The following is a 16,606-nucleotide window of genomic DNA, read 5'->3' as shown; positions in this document are numbered from 1 at the left end:
GCCGCCCGCATTTCTGGCCTTACCTTTGGACGATACTTTCAGGCCGAATATTGTCGTCCATCGTACCGAATTACCTGCAGGGTCAACGACTGCCGCCGCGCGGGGTCAGGTAACGGCCCGTCACAGTTTCCACGAGGAGGTATCAAATCGAACGAACGCACCTTTACACCTGGTCACCGCGCTATATCATATCCCAATAATCAGGTAAGGCACGCCGGAACCAGACCTGTTGTGGTTCGGTCGTCCGCCTCCCCGCTCCCTTGCCCGCCGCCGCCTCAAACCGTTATACTTCCAATAGATGCAGATCCACGTCTTGTATTCCGTACTACTCTTTAGTGAGCCAACTCAGACCGACTGCCCGCGCGCCCCTCACCTCCCCTCCGCTGCCGCATGGCGCCGTCTAAGCAGCCATGGGCTAGCTTTGCCCTTTCTGCGTCCTCGCTCAGCTGCTTGCACTGGCGCTTGCTTGAAGTTTGCTTTGGTGGCGCAAGCCGGGTTGTGAATCCTTCATCTCCGTTCCTTCCTGACCGACCGCCTGGGATCCCGTGGCTTTGCACCATGTGCGCCCGCCCTTGCTGCCCACCACTTTTGTTGCTTCTCCTCAGAGGGGCCGTGGGCTTTTCTTCGTCACGCGGTTCTGACACCATCCACTAGACACCCAAGCGAGACATAGGGCAGACAGAGACAGGCCTTAAGGCTGCAGACCGAGGGGCGTTTACGCCGCCCCCAGAGCCCAACGATGGTGGTCCTCTGGCCGCTCTCTCGGGCGCTTGCCTTGTCTCTCTTCTTTGTCCTTGGCTTGAATACGGGCTACGTGTCGTCGCGTAATCTGATCTCGGAGACGAGATTGACAGACGATGGCTCCCGTCCGCAGGGAGTGCTTGCCGATACCCCGGCGCCAATGAGCCCTTTGCTTCAAGCAGACGAGGCTGCACGGGGCCAGCGGGCTCTGGACTGCTTCCAGGTGGCCCAGCCAGTGCTGGGCCCCAAGGGCCCCGTCTACCAAGAGGTACGGCGTGGCAACGATGACAAGGGGAAAGACTCGGCGGGTGCCTGCACGGTGCAATTGATGGATCACTCGTTTGGAAACAGCTTTGGCAAGCCCTTCGTCGGTAAGTCGCCGGCATTGCAGCAGCGTTTGTGGTGGATTAAAGCGGAAATAGATATCCTGACTTGACCTGACTTGGGGTCTGATAGGCGACTACACACCTCCTGGGTGCGACTTCAACCGCGTCATTGTGAACTTTACTGCCACTTCTGCAGGCCGTCAACTAGACCGGCTGGCCTTGCTGTATCTCGGCGACACGGAGGTATGGAGGACATCCACTGCGGAGCCCAGGCTGGCGCCCGGAATTATCTGGACCTATTGGAAGGACATGACGCCGTATCTGAGCATGTGGAAAACCAAGCAGAAGGTGATATTCGACCTCCCCAACCTCATCGGTAAGTGTCGAGCGCCCCGTCCCCGTCCCCCGGCCCCCCGGACCCCCCGGTCGCCCCCCGTGCATGTCCCGATGTACGTGCTTATTATTAGTTCACACACCCTCCCTACAGCACTACGACAAACGTATGATTACTTTGCTACTATATGCACTGCTCTGTCTGTATGCTGCTGCTTTCTGTTTTGCTCCCTGGTCGGTTTCGGAGATCTCGGGGTGGGGGCCAAAACGGCTAACGCTGCCAAGACGACAGATATACGGGGCCCTTCAATTGCACTCTAACAGCAACCTTCTTCAAGAGCGATGTGGTCACTGGCCTCGCACCACCGGCCGATCTCATCGTGCCCATTTCGTCCCAGAACGCATCATCCAATACAGGCAGTGCCTGGCAGGTGCCCGAGCGTGAGGCCGTGAGCACCGTCAAATTTCCGCGTAATGCCAATCGAGCAGTCTTCTCCGTCTCGGCCAACGGCCAAGGGACCGAGGAATTCTGGTGGAGCAATGTCCTCCAGAGCGATGCCGCGGCTTTCAATGCTACTGTCGGCATGGCCCCAGCCGGAAGCCCCTGGCGTGAGGTCCAGGTCCTCATCGACGACAAGCTGGCCGGCGTGCAGTGGCCCTTCCCCGTTATTTTCACCGGCGGAGTCGTGCCCAGCTTCCATCGCCCGGTTGTCGGTCTCGACGCCTTCGACCTCCGGGAACACGAGATTGACATTTCGCCCTGGCTTCCCGTCTTGAGCGACGGCAACGAGCACACCTTCAAGATCAAGGTTGCCGGCCTCGCCGATCAAGGCGACAAGACCTCTGTCAACACGACCGTCGGCAACTTCTGGGTCATCTCGGGCAAGGTCTTTTTGTGGCTTGACGAAGAAGGATCCGTCACCACCGGACGACCGCCTACCGTTGACATTTCCGAGCCGGACGTTAAGCTGACGGGTCGAATGCTGAAACAAAATTCGACCGGCGCAAATGAGTCTCTCGCCTTTAACCTCGAGGTGACGCGTTCCATCTCGGTCAAGGGCGAGGTCGTCTCAAAGAAGGGCACCATGAACCCCGTGTGGAGCCAGAAGCTGTCTTACAGCAACCAGGCGACCATCAGCGAATTCGGGCGCAACGGCTTCAACAACTTCATAATCACCGGCACGGATGAGCTCAGCGGCCAGGGGTCTTACAAGTCGACATACTCGTTCCCGCTAATTGTCGACCAAATCTCAAACATGACAGCCGCCGGCGACCTCAGCCTCTCGGCGACGCTATTCCAGGAACTAAAGTTGGAGGTCGAAGGCGTCGGCGTGTACCCAACCGGGCTTGAAGTGTACAACAACCCAAACCGCACCGAACGCCAGGGCAAGCCCGGTGACTACAGGATAGCAAAGCTCTCGACCTTCCGCAACGGCACCGCCAAATTCAATATGCCGGCAGATATGAAGAGCAGCTCAGCCTCTGGCACAATCCGCCAGGTACTTCGGTTCAGTGGCGGTCGAGAAGGAGGAGCACGTGACGTGGAGCTATACTCGCGCCAGGTTCGAGCCACCAACAACACCGTCTTGTCTGACGAGGAAAAATCTGCCGATAGCCAGCCGAGAGTGCTACTATCAGAGGAAGCCAATTAAGATCGCCAGGGCGGACCGACCACAGGTTGTCGCAGGTGGGAGTCGTGAGGTTTCGGGAGGCTCAGAAGACAACCGCGGAGAACAGGACAAACAGACGTCGACGGAGTCCGAGTTGGACCGACCAGCTGGAATTTCCAGGTTCTGAAGCAAAGTCTACTGAACGGCCCAAGTGCCCGTAGTGTCCTAGGCTAGAGGGAAACCCTTAGCCTGTCATGGCCAAGGTGAGAAGCAAGCGAGCGAGAGAGCAGCGCTGTGTGCGTGAGGGAGCGCGTATGTGTGTCTCACGTCGGACTGCCGTTGGCAAGGTAGTCGAGATCGGGATTTGCTTTTTAAACTTTCGGGGTTAGAAAGCAAACGGCGAAATAGCCGTCAATCTCCCCCCATGAAAAAATCGAACCGATCAACCATGTTTCGTTCGTGCTGGGGTACTGGTGGACTGGACATCAGCCCAGGCCTGGTGCCAGGTGGTGTCAGGGCCAGAGAGACTTACTGCAGTCTCAGAGAGAGGACGGAGGACGGATGACGGATGACGGGAGCAGGGAGGAATTAGGTTAGCACAGCCTACCATGCAAATTCCTCGGAATATTAAGCTTTACGGCGCGCCTGCCAAACCTCACCTGTCCTTCCTCTACCGGGAGCGATCGACCGCTCATCAATCACACCAGTTCCGTCCTGTTGCAACTCTTGGCCCGACGGGATATTGCTGAGACGAAAGGAGAGACAGAGAGACAGAGAGACAGGCGGGGAGAGCTGTGGACCAATGGGGAGAGGGCGAAACGAGCAGCGTCTCTTTGTGTGTTTGGTTGGTTGGCAGCATCCATGGCGTATATCAGCAAAGCACAGCTCAGCTGGCAGCCATGGCACGACATTTGTGCGTGGTGCCCCTTCTCCTCGTACGGTCGATCCCAAGTGGCCCTGTGCGGCGCCTCCACGCATATGCTTGAGGGTGCGGCATGCAGTGCCAAACTCTATTTCCACCACGGCAAATCACAAATCCCATCCTTTTGATGGGAAGAACAGCCCTTACCTTCCCTTCCCGGACGCGATGCTCCACCTGCCACTCCCAAACCCAGCATCTGGCGTCCGCTACCATCCCATCATTCTGCCTTGGGTTCCTCTAGGCTCTGTGACGGTCGTCCCGTGGTTGGTGAAATCCAGCCAAGGCACAAGGCACCACCACCATCAACGACAACCGCATTGTCTCTGTGGGCAGCAATCCGCGGCGCTTCCCAGCAGTCAGGGCGACTAGCGGCGCACCGGCATCAATTTCAGCAACGAAGGGGGGGGAGCTTCAACGCATGCCCCAAAGTGCGATTGCCTCAAGTTCAAGCCTCATACATCACATGAAGCCCGGCAGTCTGGGCACTCACCAAACAGCCCTCCGGCATACAGACAACACGCGACAGATGGTGGACGTGGTGAAGGACGGGAATGTGGCATGGCGCACGGGAGTCACCACACGGGAGTGACAGGGCAAGGAGCAGAAGGGGAGAGAGGGAGATTCTCTCTTTCCCTTTCCCTTTCCTCCGTGCGTGCCCTCCCTTCCCTTCCCTTCCCGCCCGTCCTTTCTCCATCTCACTCTGGTAAAAATAGGGGCAAACCTACCCAAAAGGCACCCACTCACACGTCGATCGCCAGATACACCCATCGCACGTATCCGTACCATATCAAACAAAAGAGGGTACATGCGTATGGTACTGCCAACACTGCGTAGCACTGGTGCAAGCAAGCAAAACCTTAAGATCCATGCTGGAGGGGGGCGATTTACGCCGTAGCCCTGGTCCAATAGACAGCTCCTCCTTCCTTCTCACACCAAAACCTTGCCTTCGTCAGATGTCCAACCCGTCGCAGATAAGCTTTGCGCGTGCTATTTTGTCATCCCTCTTTCCGCCCATCATCGAGGCCGTGGGATACACACCGACGATCGATCCCCATCCCCTCCTCCCCAGCCAACGAACCATGCTGCTGTAACCTAGGTACTATGCAGTACGAGTAGTGTGTTAAGTACGGAGTACGGAGCGGCCGCCCCTTGTCCTGCAACATTCAAGATACTTGTTGGAGGAAAGAAAGTCATCGGCGCCTACCTGAACCTAGCTGGCTCTCTGCTCACAACTCGCTTCCTGCCACTGCCGTGTTCCATGATTTCTTCTACAAACTATGTGTCGTTCGTTCATGATATTGGGGGCGTTTCCCGCTCACCAGCTCGTCTTGGCGGCGTCGTTCCAAACCCCCTCAAACCCCCTTTCCGGTTTTCTTTGTGCGTATCATTACCAACGCTATATTGAAGGTACGAAATACGGGTATATCAAGAAGGCCAAGCTTTCTCTTCAACTGGTACGCCGCGAGTAAGTGCAGTCTGCAGCAGCAGCAGCAGCGGAACCGATCCCCTCGGACTTTTCGCATCGCGTACCGCGCATCGTATCTCGTTCCTGCTTCGCGGGGGTAGAGGAAGGGGGGGGAAAGGATGGATGGATGAATGGGGCGGCGCACAAATGACCCGCGTTGCCCAGTCTGCCGAATCTGGCAGAAGTTCAGGTGAACCGGGGATAACCATTGGAGGACTAGGCGGGTTTGGTGATCCTCTCAATACCGCTCCTGCTGCTGGTGATGGTCCTGCTGCGCTGCTGATGCGGTGCGCTGCGGTTCGGTGCTGCCCCATCCGCCCAATCCCTCGATCCTCTCCCGCGCCCCCCTGCCGCGCTGTTGGAAGTTCATCAGGGCCATCGGGGGGTCCTGGTCGCAGCAGCCAGCAGCAGGCAACGCTTCTCAGGGGGGCCGTGGAAAGAAGGTTTAGAGCCGCCGTGGGTGGTGCAGATGCGGGCCTTGGAGATATGCACGGCACGCACACCACACGCACACCACACGCACACCAGCACACGGGAAACGCGAAGCGCGGAGCTCTGCGGAGTCAAGGGGGTAAGCAAGCAAGAATGGGATATGTATGTTCGTTGGAACAAGCCGGGGGGTCACAGTTCGATTCGATGAGATGTGTGGAGGACGAGGGGGGGCGGGGATGGGGGAGGGGAGGAAAGGGAAGACCATCACGCAGTAAGTACATGGCGGCCGTCTACCTACACATGTACACCTACCTGCCGACCTGCCAGACACGCAGATGGGCACCAAGAAGCACACGAGGTACACACACACACACACACACACACACCAGACACGCAGCATACATGCACATGGTGCGGGATGCAGGCCCGGTAAGGTGAGGGAAGGGAACAGGGTGGGTGTAGGCCGTCAGCAAGTCAGCAGGCGGATGAGGCGAGGCGGGCAGGGCTACAGGGCGATGGGTAAGGCAAGGCCAAAGGTAATAAGCGAAGGCGTGGTGTGGTGTTGTCGTTGATGCCGTTGGAGGTAGGTGTTTGTTCCCTTCCTCGGTGGCGGCGTCGGTGGTCCCGTCGTCGTTGGGTGGGTACAGGCACCGGGGCATGCAAGCGCCGGGCCTGCCAGGGCCGCCCACCCTCTCTGTGTCTGTCTTGCCGCACTTTCTCACGATGTCCGCCTCTCCACAGGTGTCTGTTCTAGAAGGTTTCTTTCCGAGACGGACCTGAAGAGCCCGGGGCGGGTTCTGGAGGCTGGGGTAGGCCGGCTCGCCGACCATGTGCCTTTTTTCTGCTCCCCCCTTTCTTTTGTGCTGCGTTCGCATGCCCGTTGCAAGCAAGCGCCACGTCTCTCCCAGTTTGAGGATGTGAAGAGTGACAAAAGTAAGAGTCGGGCAATATACCGTAGAGTAAGTCACTTCCCGACATCTCTCTCGCGCTCCGTCCTCGAGTTTTACCCCCCTTTACGCAACATCAATCGCGCGGCGCGCGGAAATACTGTCGCGCGGCATGGTAACTCCGCAAGCACGCGCCCGCTAAACCACAGCGGCGCGAAGTGTAACGACTGGGCTTGTTGGTGTTGGTGTCAAGGTCAGATCTTTTGTTCTGCCTTTTCTCCAAGTTGCAGTGAGAGTAGAGTGGTAGGAAGCGAAGCGGTCAAGCCACAAGAGGTCGCCTAAGGGGGACAGAGAGGGGCGTGACCATATCTAGGTGTCAACTCTGCAGGTAAGCTAGCAGCGATCCGCCTATGCGATGCGGGTGCGATGCCATTCAGCCGTTGGGAGAGCAGATTGCTTCATGTTGTCTAGACTCTGGGCCTCTGTGCCTGCCGTCGGGACCGAGAACGGCTATGGCGGCTCCCCAAGACGCTACTGCAAGAGAAAGTTGGAGGAGAAGAGAAAAAAGAACAAACCCGCATGGCTGTTGCGTCGCGTTACGCAACTCAGGGCACGAAAAGCAACAGATCAGAGAACGGACGGGCCCATGGTGTGACGCTGGTTCACCTCTTGGTCAAGACTGGCAAAACCCACCCATGAGACGGGTTTTTGGAGGGGTGGGAAAGTACATGGCAGTCATTTTGGCTTTGGGTGGCTTAGACTTGAGGCGGCCCAAAACCTTATTGACGAAAAGGAGTAGACACATCAACAAGCGTGGCGTCTAGTTTCGAGACGTGGTAGGCTCTGACGCTGGTGCTCTCTCGCCTAGCGGGAATTGCATCTTTTTCCACACAAAACACCATACACCAACGACAGAGTCCGAGACCAACTTCAGCCAGTGCGACCAAGCCACATCTTCCTTCCTGGCCCCCCTTTCGGAATGTGTCCGACGGTATACGCCCTCCAATATCTCGGTTCAGCTATAGACGCGTGTCACTTACCCTGCCATATGACTTGCGGTCAGAAATGATGAAATTAGAGTTCACGTTGCCCCGGGCGGCTGCGGTGCTGGGCGGTGTGTGGTTGTCTAATGTTTCGCGGTATAGGCCCAGATGAGGAAAAATTGCACATGCGGTACAACGTCAGCCGCTTTGTTGACGAGAGAGATTAAATTGAAAGCATGGCACTACTATTCAACGCCGTTGATTACCCGTAATCAGAGCAAAGTGCATCAGATACAGATACACCTGTCCCGGCATCTTAAAGGTTAGTGCGGTTCTTGCGGGGCTTTCTATATAACGAAGCCCCGCAAGTACTACGCTAACCTTTAAGATGCTGGGACAGGTGTACTGATGTCGACTCTAATCCGGGGAAATGGGGTAAATTGACATGGTGGATGGCGGGTTTGGCAAGGCAGAGCGGGCGTCGTGATGCATGACATACGCCGATGACATGTTCATCCCGTCCGGGCGGCGTGCGTCATAGCTTCTTCTTCCTCCTGAAAGCCTTTTGGTCCTTTTTCGTTCCGCTCCCATGGCCAGAGATATATTTTTAAGCTTTGCTGATTTGAGAAAGAGAAAGAAAAAAGGGGGTACTCTGCCTCGGCCCGCGTCTCTTCGGTATGTTGGTCTCAAGAAAATGAGACATATGATATATGACAAAGGCTGAAGGAAGGAATGACTTTCGCCTGTGCAAACAAACTTTACAGGGACCCGGGAGATAAGGAGAGACAGACTTTCTTCACTCAGGCGAGCCGTGCAAGAGAGAGCGAGAGAGAGAAAGAGAGAGGTTTTGCGCAAGACTGAAAAAAAGGCTGGGACGGTTTGGTATGATGCTGATGATGAGGTTAGGGGGGAGGAACATCAGGCGGCCGCCTTTGCTAGTCTTGTCTGCTGTAAATGGGCAAAACTCTAAGTTATCGAAGTTTGCTTTTCTACAGGAATGAGAAAAACCTTTTTCTTCCTTCTTGGGGGCCGTGGTGTCGTTGGAGTTATGAAGTTGGGGTTGGTGTTGTTGTTGCTGCGGTGGTGGTTTGGATCTTTTCCGTGGTCTGCGCGCGCCACACCCTTCCCCAACCGTGCTACGACTGTACGTAGTCTTAAGCTTCCCTCGGCAGGCAAGCCAGCGAATGCAAGGTCCTTTCTAAAACTTGGAGAATTTGGGGAAATGAGGGGATGGGGGGTATGAGAGGGAGTGTGAGGGGACGATGGGCGTGTGATGTGTCGTCCCGTGCTTTCTGCACCGCTAGAGTCTACCGTCGATGGTACAAGCCAAGGAGGTAGTGAGGGCGTACATTTGAGAAGAAGAGAGAGAGGGCTACAAGCGAGGTCTGCTAGCCTTGCTCCAAACCAGACCGGACTATCGTGGGGGGCGTGTAGTAGTAGCATGAGTAGCATGTAGTAGTTAGTTCTCTGACCGCGCACTAGTTTTGTCATCTCTTAGGAATGAAGCTTGGGTTTGGATTTAGTGATGTTCGTCGGAGTATATTCCGATTATCAAGCAATGCGGTCTGGGTTATGGTACTGGACTGGGTGACGGATGATGGCAGGGGGAAACTCTGAATTTTGGGAGAGGAGGGGGACTCAGCGCGGCCTGGTAACCGAACTATAATTTCTCTCTCCTTGTAGTCAGAGACGGATAATCAGACAAGACAAATGCAAGGGCAAAGGCAACAATGGGACCACCAAAGACTTGAGAAGAGGAGGCGGGACAACAGGGAGATTGCAATTCCCGCCGGTAAGTCTCGAAAGTGTCAACTTTCTTTTCGCCACCGCCATGGTCCAAATCGTCGTCAACCACCCCCTTATTTCCATCTTTCCCCCCTTCAGGTTGCGTTTCGAGGCGTGGATGGTGTGGGATGAACCCGAACTCTATCCAACGTGCAATAAGAAAAAAGAAGGTTTGGAAGGCTCAAACCTGCAGGTGTCGAAGGAAAAACCAGCGTAAAGGTGCGAGCGAATGTTACAAGTTACATGCGTCTAAAGACCGCGGGAAATTTGGTGAGGGAGGGAGGGAGCCAAGAAGGCGAAGACGTGCAGAGTACGTTTCGTCGGGTTATCGGTAGTCCCTTGGGCCCTGTTCTGATCTTCGGTGACTTGCATCTGGTGTTTTTCTTCCTCTCCCGTCCAAGGCCCATCCCTCTTTCGCCATATTTAGAGCATCTCAAGATTCTTGAGGTGGTCAGGATTTTAGGTGCAGAGCTGTGTTCGAGGCGCGGCAACCCCTGTGATCTGATCATGGCAGAATTGCTCGATTGGGATATACGAGTGTACGAGGCCTGAGATCGCAGTACGCGGCGCAAGACGTGGCTGCGTGTATCGTGAGTTTTTTTGTCAGCATCACTAAGACGTTCCCGCCCTGACCAGGTGGACAGAACACCAGACACGCACACATCGGACAGCGGTCGAAAAGTTTCCCCAGACCGGCGTCGTGGCTCAGTTCAAGCGCCCACATCCCGCGTATAGAGGTCCCTTTTGAGTTCGGCAGATGTCAAAGAAAAAAGGGGACTCCGAGAAGGGGCCAGACGGCATCGCAGAGAGCTGAGGACACACGGCCGGCGGAGTGCGGGAGCCGGCTGTCCCGGAGACTTTCGTCCGTGCCGAAAACCCAAAAGATTGTCCCCACTGGATGGGCTCGCGCCGAATACCGCGGGCCTTGCCCGTCTCTCCCCCACAATCTGTTCTCGGCACGGGAGACGTACGTAATCACAGCTTCTCACCCCTGGAAGTTGTCTCGTCTGGAGTAGTCCCGTCCCGAGCCCTCGAGTGTATCGTCTGATGTGGTTCGAGACGTCCCAAGATCCGAGCCCGTGGCGGGGTTGACCGGCTAGTCGTGAGTAATTCGTCAGTCGTCCAAGGGCGAGTAAACGTTCAGCCGTGGATGGACCCCCCGCGGCGTTGATGACTGTCATGGTTCGTTGAAACTGACACCAACCTCATTCAGGGTCCAATGCCGCTGCCTGTCTCCCTGTATCTCTGCGATTTTGACTTTGCACGTCTCACCGCACCAACGGAGCTGGCTTCTGCTTCGAGCTATGGATGAGGTCTCGACCTCGATCGTCTTTGCTTCTTCTTGTCGACCTCGTCTCCACCCCAAAAGCTCGAGCTCGAGCTCGAGGGGTCTCCAAAGATTATGCTTTGTTCTTTTCTTGGCGCTTGTTTCCATGAGGCTCTGCATCACCACGCCCGAGGGGTTGAACGAAATAATCGCCGAGGTTTGATATTAGGTGTACGAGTATAGAGTGTGTGTTGTTTCCCATAACGCACACCACGGAGATGGCTTCCACTTCGGGACAAACGTCTCGCCGCCTTTGCACGCCGGGACCCAGATTTTATGGTTTGGCCATTCCGGACTCTTTGAGATTGTGTGAGGCTCTGCTGTGCCGTGATCGCCGGAGGTCGAGGGGGACTCGGGAGCTTGCAGGTCTCCGAAGAACATGGTTCAATGTCGCCGGAGTCGCGCCGTGTTCAACAGTGACAATGCTTGCTGAGTTGCCGCTACCACACTAGATATGCCGATGAAAATGTGTCTAATATATCGTACCCCTTGTTTCGAGTCCAACCCGCTGTCATGTAGATCTGGACCCAGCAGTTGGGACACATACGATGTAGCCCATCGTCGCCTTTGGCCAAGCCGGCATCCGCAAATCCACGCCCTCCCGCTGGATGTACCCAAGAACCCCCACACCCATTTCCATCTCCAACGCACCCAAACTCCCATGTTCGCATAACCTGACGCTGTGACGTGGCCGATCGATCAACCTGCCTTCCATGGCAGAGCCGACCGTTTTCGAAATATTTGCAATGCTCCCCGTTCGTCAAAGACGGAGATGAAAGAGACGCCTAGAGGAATAACGGAACGCCAAGGAGATATCATCAGTCCGCCTCGGCTAATTGCATGATCAGCCTGGCCGCCATGTCCAGGAACGGGAAGGGGCTCGTGACGTCCTTCTCCTCGAGCAGCCTCCTATCAGCTGTCTCGTATCCAGAGCACTTGAAGTCCACGAGGTAGACCCCGTGTTCCATCTCGTAAATCTGAATGTCCAAGTGCAACGCCACAAAGTCCCGCTTGACATTGTCGTCTCCAACGACATGGTAGCTGTCTGGAGTCTTGGATCCCTCGGTAGGAGTAGTCGATGTCTTATGCAATGCTATGGAGACTTAATAACATACTACCAGGTCATGAGCATTGGCAACTTACTTGATGTTTCCCATCGAACATTGATATGCCACGGGTCGGCTGGAAGCTTGTACCTCTTGAGAGGGTCGATGCTCGCCGTTGAGTCGTTGGCCCCCTGGGATGCATAGTCGTCAACAAAGCTGCCGTCGTTGCTGGGCTGGTCTGCCTCCGAGCCATGCATCTTTTCGTAGTCCTCGTCTGGGACGTAGGTAGCCCCCAGCTTGTTAAGCGCTTTGTGAATACAGAGCAGGGCTTCCCAAGGGGCGTTGCGAGATCGAATACCAAACTGCCACCGGACCGGTTTCGTCTTCTTAGTTGTCGTCACCGGTGTCATACTCTGTGGCCGTGTCTTGGAATCGTCGAGCCGGACTTGGCTTCGAGAATGAGGCTTCAGGTGGCGGGCAGTCTCTTCCCTCTCAGCGTCTGTACGAGACGCGGATGACTCTTCGACCACAATCGTAGGAGTCGGGTGGTCCACGATGCCGGCCTTCGCACGCTCTATATACTCCTTATGATAGGTTGGCAAACTGCTGGGTAGGATACCGATCTTGCTGATGTACGGCCGTTGTACACTGACGCCGGATGCACCAGACCTCGCTGAGGATGCGCTTGGAAGCGGGCTATTTGAATCCTGATCGACGGAAAGTGACGACATAGCCTCTGTACGAGAGGATAGGTCAGAACTTATGCTAGGCCCTTGGGGTCGGATCTGCTTACCATTCACCTGCATGAGCTTATTCTCACGAACGATCATGTAAGCGTCCTTGATAGCCGATGGCTCCGCGGCTTGCAGGGCCTCCTCGACATCCTTCTTTCCGTAACCCATGGTCTTACTGATCTTCTCCGTGACCTCATTGTGAAGCTTCTCTTGGACTTTGGGAGGAGCGTTGGGGGCGATGTCGCTCTTCTGAATGGCCTTGTTAGGATCCACGCCCGTATTGTAGAACTCTTCCACAGGGGGTGCAAGGTATGGCGGCAAGTCGGTCATGAACCAAGGGTCCTGTCGGATGTCCTCGATGGTGGCACGTTGCACGGGGTTTACGACTAGCATCTTCTTGATCAAGGTCGCGGCGCCAGCGTTCATCCACTGGGGAATGCTGTAGGTACCGCGGGCGATCTTAGCAAACAAGCTGGGGATGTGCTCGTCGTCGAACGGCAACCTGCCCACCAGCAAGACATAGAGAATCACGCCACAACTCCACACATCTACCTCGGGGCCAGCGTAAAGCTTCCCGCCAATCACTTCCGGAGCGGCATAGTTGGGACTTCCGCAACTTGTCTTGAGAAAGTTTCCGTCCGTCATGATGTTACTCAGACCAAAGTCGGCAATCTTGACGTTCAGGTTGTCATCCAGCAATAGGTTTTCAGGTTTCAAGTCTCGGTGAACGATTTTGTGGCGATGGCAGTACTCGACGGCGCAGAGCATTTGTTGGAAGAATCGGCGAGCCTCGGGCTCCTTCATGCGCCCATTCTGTACGATGTAGTCGAAGAGCTCGCCGCCGGCGTATTCGAGCACCATGATGATCTCATTTGGTGTCTTGATCACAGTATATCTGAGGACGCAAGAGTCAGCCAGGGGGTTCGGCGATAAGAGCAGTTTGCTTGCATGTGACGTACAACTTGATAATATGAGGATGTCGCAGGAGCTGCAGATATTCGATCTCGCGTTCGACGCGACCAGCCATGTCTCTGCTGATGAGCTTCTTTCTGGCGATGATCTTGAGCGCGACCTGTTGGCCGGTGCCATTATGAATAGCCAGCTTGACCTTTCCGAAAGAGCCTTCGCCGAGTGTCTTGATAATCTTGTAGGCGCCGATACGCTGCTCCGTCTTAATCTTGTCCCGCAGCGGGGCGGTGGTGTCGGTCGGAGGAGCCATGTTGAGGGCGTCGGGTGGTTGGAGGTGGTCGTGAGCTCCGGCGGCGGCGGCGGCGGCGGCAGCACCAGCGGCGGCACCGTGCTGCTGGGAGCGTCGACGGATCTGGGAGGGCGAGAGGCTGATATGGAGCTCCTCCTCGTCGAAGCCGGAAGCCATGTTGTCGGTCGGGGGGAGGGGGGGCTCAGGTCGTTTTTGTTTAAATGGGCTGTGGCCGGAGCAAGCCTTGGACTTGGACCACACAAGTGGGCATGACGAAGTTGGATTGTGGAGGGGAACATCGACGGGTGGAGGGCTGCCAAGAAGCTCCCTGGTTCGCGGCAGACCTTTTTTTTCTCCTCACCAGCGGGCACGTTTGGGCAGTCCAGGCACCTCAGGAGCACCTCAGAAGCACCTTATTACTGCGTACAGACAGGCTGCCCGCCCGCTGTGGTGGGGAGATGAGCCGGTCTGTGCATTTTCGCTACCTTTTCGGGCTGCCTTTGGGGGGAGATGGAGGGGCAGCTTTCCACTGCCTACAGGGCATCCGACGTCTCTCAGTGGACAGCGATATTGTTTACAGCAGTCGGGGGCCGCTGTAATTGGTGGGACCATTCTTCGTGGAATCGGCGCGAATCAGCCACCATACCATTGGGCCACCACCCAGTCAGTTGTCCTGGAAGCTGCAGTTCTGTCCGAATCATGGCCCGATTCCGTCACGCATGTTGGGCTCGCCATGGCCGCTTGCAAAGCGCATTCAATCAAAATGGTTGAGCTCGAAGAATGCCGTTGCCTGTCACATCTTGCCCCCTCCAAATTTCCCCCGACGGTGGTGAGCATACGGTTGAGAAGTGACAGATCATAATGGAAGCTGAGTGAGCCGACGCGCCTGAGTACCCTGGGCCGTCTCATGATCGCTTAAAGGTTGTCTTGCATGTGAGAATAAGGTAGTCGTCAACGGCCAGCGTCGATCAAATGACGGCTCTGCCAAAGCCCTCCCGTACCATCAACAACATCATTGCCAATCATAGCTGGTACCGTAGCTGAGGAGAAGTCTTGAACAATCTGTTTCGTTTCTTGTCTAGCATGAACTCTCCATTGCCACCCTTCGATACACCACCACTCTTGGCTACCCGGAAACCCCAGTTTCCCTTGACTCGAGGAAAAAGAGCCCAATGATCGCCGTAGTCTGCAGGTCATCTCGATGACAGGCCTGCAACTTCATACAAGGCACTGCAGCGTCTCCGCGCCGGCTAAATTCCCCAAAATAGCTCGAGGAGCGTGGTTCCCTGTGTCCCGATATCGCCAAATGCCCTCACATTCCGTATTAATCGATTTGTCAGTCCAGCGTTGCCGCGAGGGCAAATAGTGTCAGGATTGTATCTGCAAGTGTGTCCCAACCGAGAAAACTCAACCGGCGGTCTGGAGAGCATGCATGTGTTCGCTTCCATTTGGACTCCTTTCGTCCACATATAGCGGGAGTTGAACACGGGGTTGTGTGGGGTGGAACTCAGTCTGCAGGACAGAAGAATCTGCAGCGACTCCAGTTCCGAGGTTAAGAGGATAACTCACGATCCCCTCCGGGTGCTTGTTCCTTGCTCCAAAACCAAGCCAAGTGGAGGTGAGTGGATGCTTAGTATCCGCGGAGCTACCTACTACCCAACCCCTTCGTCCAAGGTCGCAACGGATCCCAAGAATAGCAGAATCCGGCGAAAAGGATGAGATCGTCTTGCGCAAGCTGCTGTAAATCAAACACCCTGTCCTGGGTTGCCAGTCATGATAGGTGCGAGGTAGCTAAGATTACACGTCGAGTTACAGTACTGTACAAGTCGAAGTCGACCACCGGGCGCTCGTACAGCGTTGATTTTGCAGGTCTGTCAAGGCTATCGGGTCTTATCCTTCTCGTCTTCTTGTCGGAGCCTCTCCTTCAGCTTGTCTGTGAGGTAAGGACTAAGTCCCAGCCTGCAGATAGTCAGATTAGTTCGTCTCAACTCTTCTCGCCAGAACAGGCAACTCACATTCCCTCATTGGTGATGATCCGATAGGTGCCGCTAGGTTCGAGGTTGCCAATGATGTTTCCGCTCTGATCAACCTCAACGCTGCCCAAAATGTCTTCGGGCCAGGCAATACGGCCAAAGTCTGGAGGGTTTCTCGAGTCGCTCAGGTGAACGTAACCGCCGTGTCCTCCTCCTCCGGCGCCGCCCTGGCCGCTCGCGCCCCCGGCACCGCTTCCTCCGGCGCCACCACCGCCGCCGACCTTGCGCGAGCCTCTTTTGCTCTTCTGCGCAAAGAATGCGCCCCCGGATCCCAGGTTGGCTCCGCCAGGACCGGCAAATGCAGCTGCCTGTGCGAGCAGGTCCTTGTCCTTGTGCGCATGCTCAGCAAGGACCTCGTAGAGGATCTTAGTAAACGTTCCATTCTCGATGAATGACTGCGGCGTGGGAGGATCCCTCGTAGAAAAGCCAATGGCTATTCTTTGGTTGGGCGGCTCATCTTCGAGGAATGACAGAAGAAAGGAAGCTCGCGACGCATCCGAAGGGAACACTTTCTACGGCGTTCGGTCAACTTACAACTGTAAGAATTGCGGCGACAAGAATACAAGATTGACTCACAATAGATGGGTTTGATGCCAGACTAGAGACAGAGCGCAGGAAGGAATTTCTGTACCTCGGGAGGAAGCGGGCTGCTGGGGTCAACATTTTGAGCAACTGTGGTGCAGAGCATGCGACCGTTGACTGCACTTCGCATTGCCTTGGAAGCTTTTTCGTCGAGGTAACAGCTCCCACTCCCCCGCCCAATGATGACGGCATATTGGAGTCT

General features: G+C 55.7%; 3 protein-coding genes across 3 annotated transcripts; 1 reads left to right on the top strand and 2 right to left on the bottom strand.

The window, feature by feature from the left end:
* Positions 1 to 739: 739 nt before the first annotated feature.
* Positions 740 to 3,052, top strand: GCG54_00011346 (uncharacterized protein; the record flags this gene model as incomplete). The annotated part of the gene is made up of 3 exons (XM_045411251.1): positions 740 to 1,112; positions 1,198 to 1,443; positions 1,686 to 3,052. The coding sequence occupies 3 exons, from the start codon at positions 740 to 742 to the stop codon at positions 3,050 to 3,052; spliced, it is 1,986 nt and encodes a 661-aa protein (XP_045268309.1).
* An 8,577-nt stretch (positions 3,053 to 11,629) lies between these two features.
* On the bottom strand, positions 11,630 to 13,966 carry GCG54_00011345 (Sucrose non-fermenting protein kinase 1; the record flags this gene model as incomplete). Its single annotated transcript, XM_045411250.1, has 4 exons — positions 11,630 to 11,904; positions 11,955 to 12,593; positions 12,651 to 13,486; positions 13,551 to 13,966. 4 exons carry the CDS (start codon positions 13,964 to 13,966, stop codon positions 11,630 to 11,632), a joined length of 2,166 nt encoding a protein of 721 aa, XP_045268308.1.
* Positions 13,967 to 15,669: 1,703 nt separating this feature from the next.
* GCG54_00011344 (uncharacterized protein) lies at positions 15,670 to 16,485 on the bottom strand (the record flags this gene model as incomplete). Its single annotated transcript, XM_045411249.1, has 3 exons — positions 15,670 to 15,748; positions 15,805 to 16,334; positions 16,399 to 16,485. 3 exons carry the CDS (start codon positions 16,483 to 16,485, stop codon positions 15,670 to 15,672), a joined length of 696 nt encoding a protein of 231 aa, XP_045268307.1.
* Between the last annotated feature and the right edge of the window lie 121 nt (positions 16,486 to 16,606).

The sequence above is a fragment of the Colletotrichum gloeosporioides genome (genome assembly GCF_011800055.1).
Source record: "Colletotrichum gloeosporioides strain Lc1 chromosome Unknown consensus_17, whole genome shotgun sequence".
NCBI lineage: Eukaryota > Fungi > Ascomycota > Sordariomycetes > Glomerellales > Glomerellaceae > Colletotrichum > Colletotrichum gloeosporioides.
The sequence above is the reverse complement of the archived record's forward strand: the minus strand, read 5'-3'. Positions and strand labels throughout refer to the sequence as shown.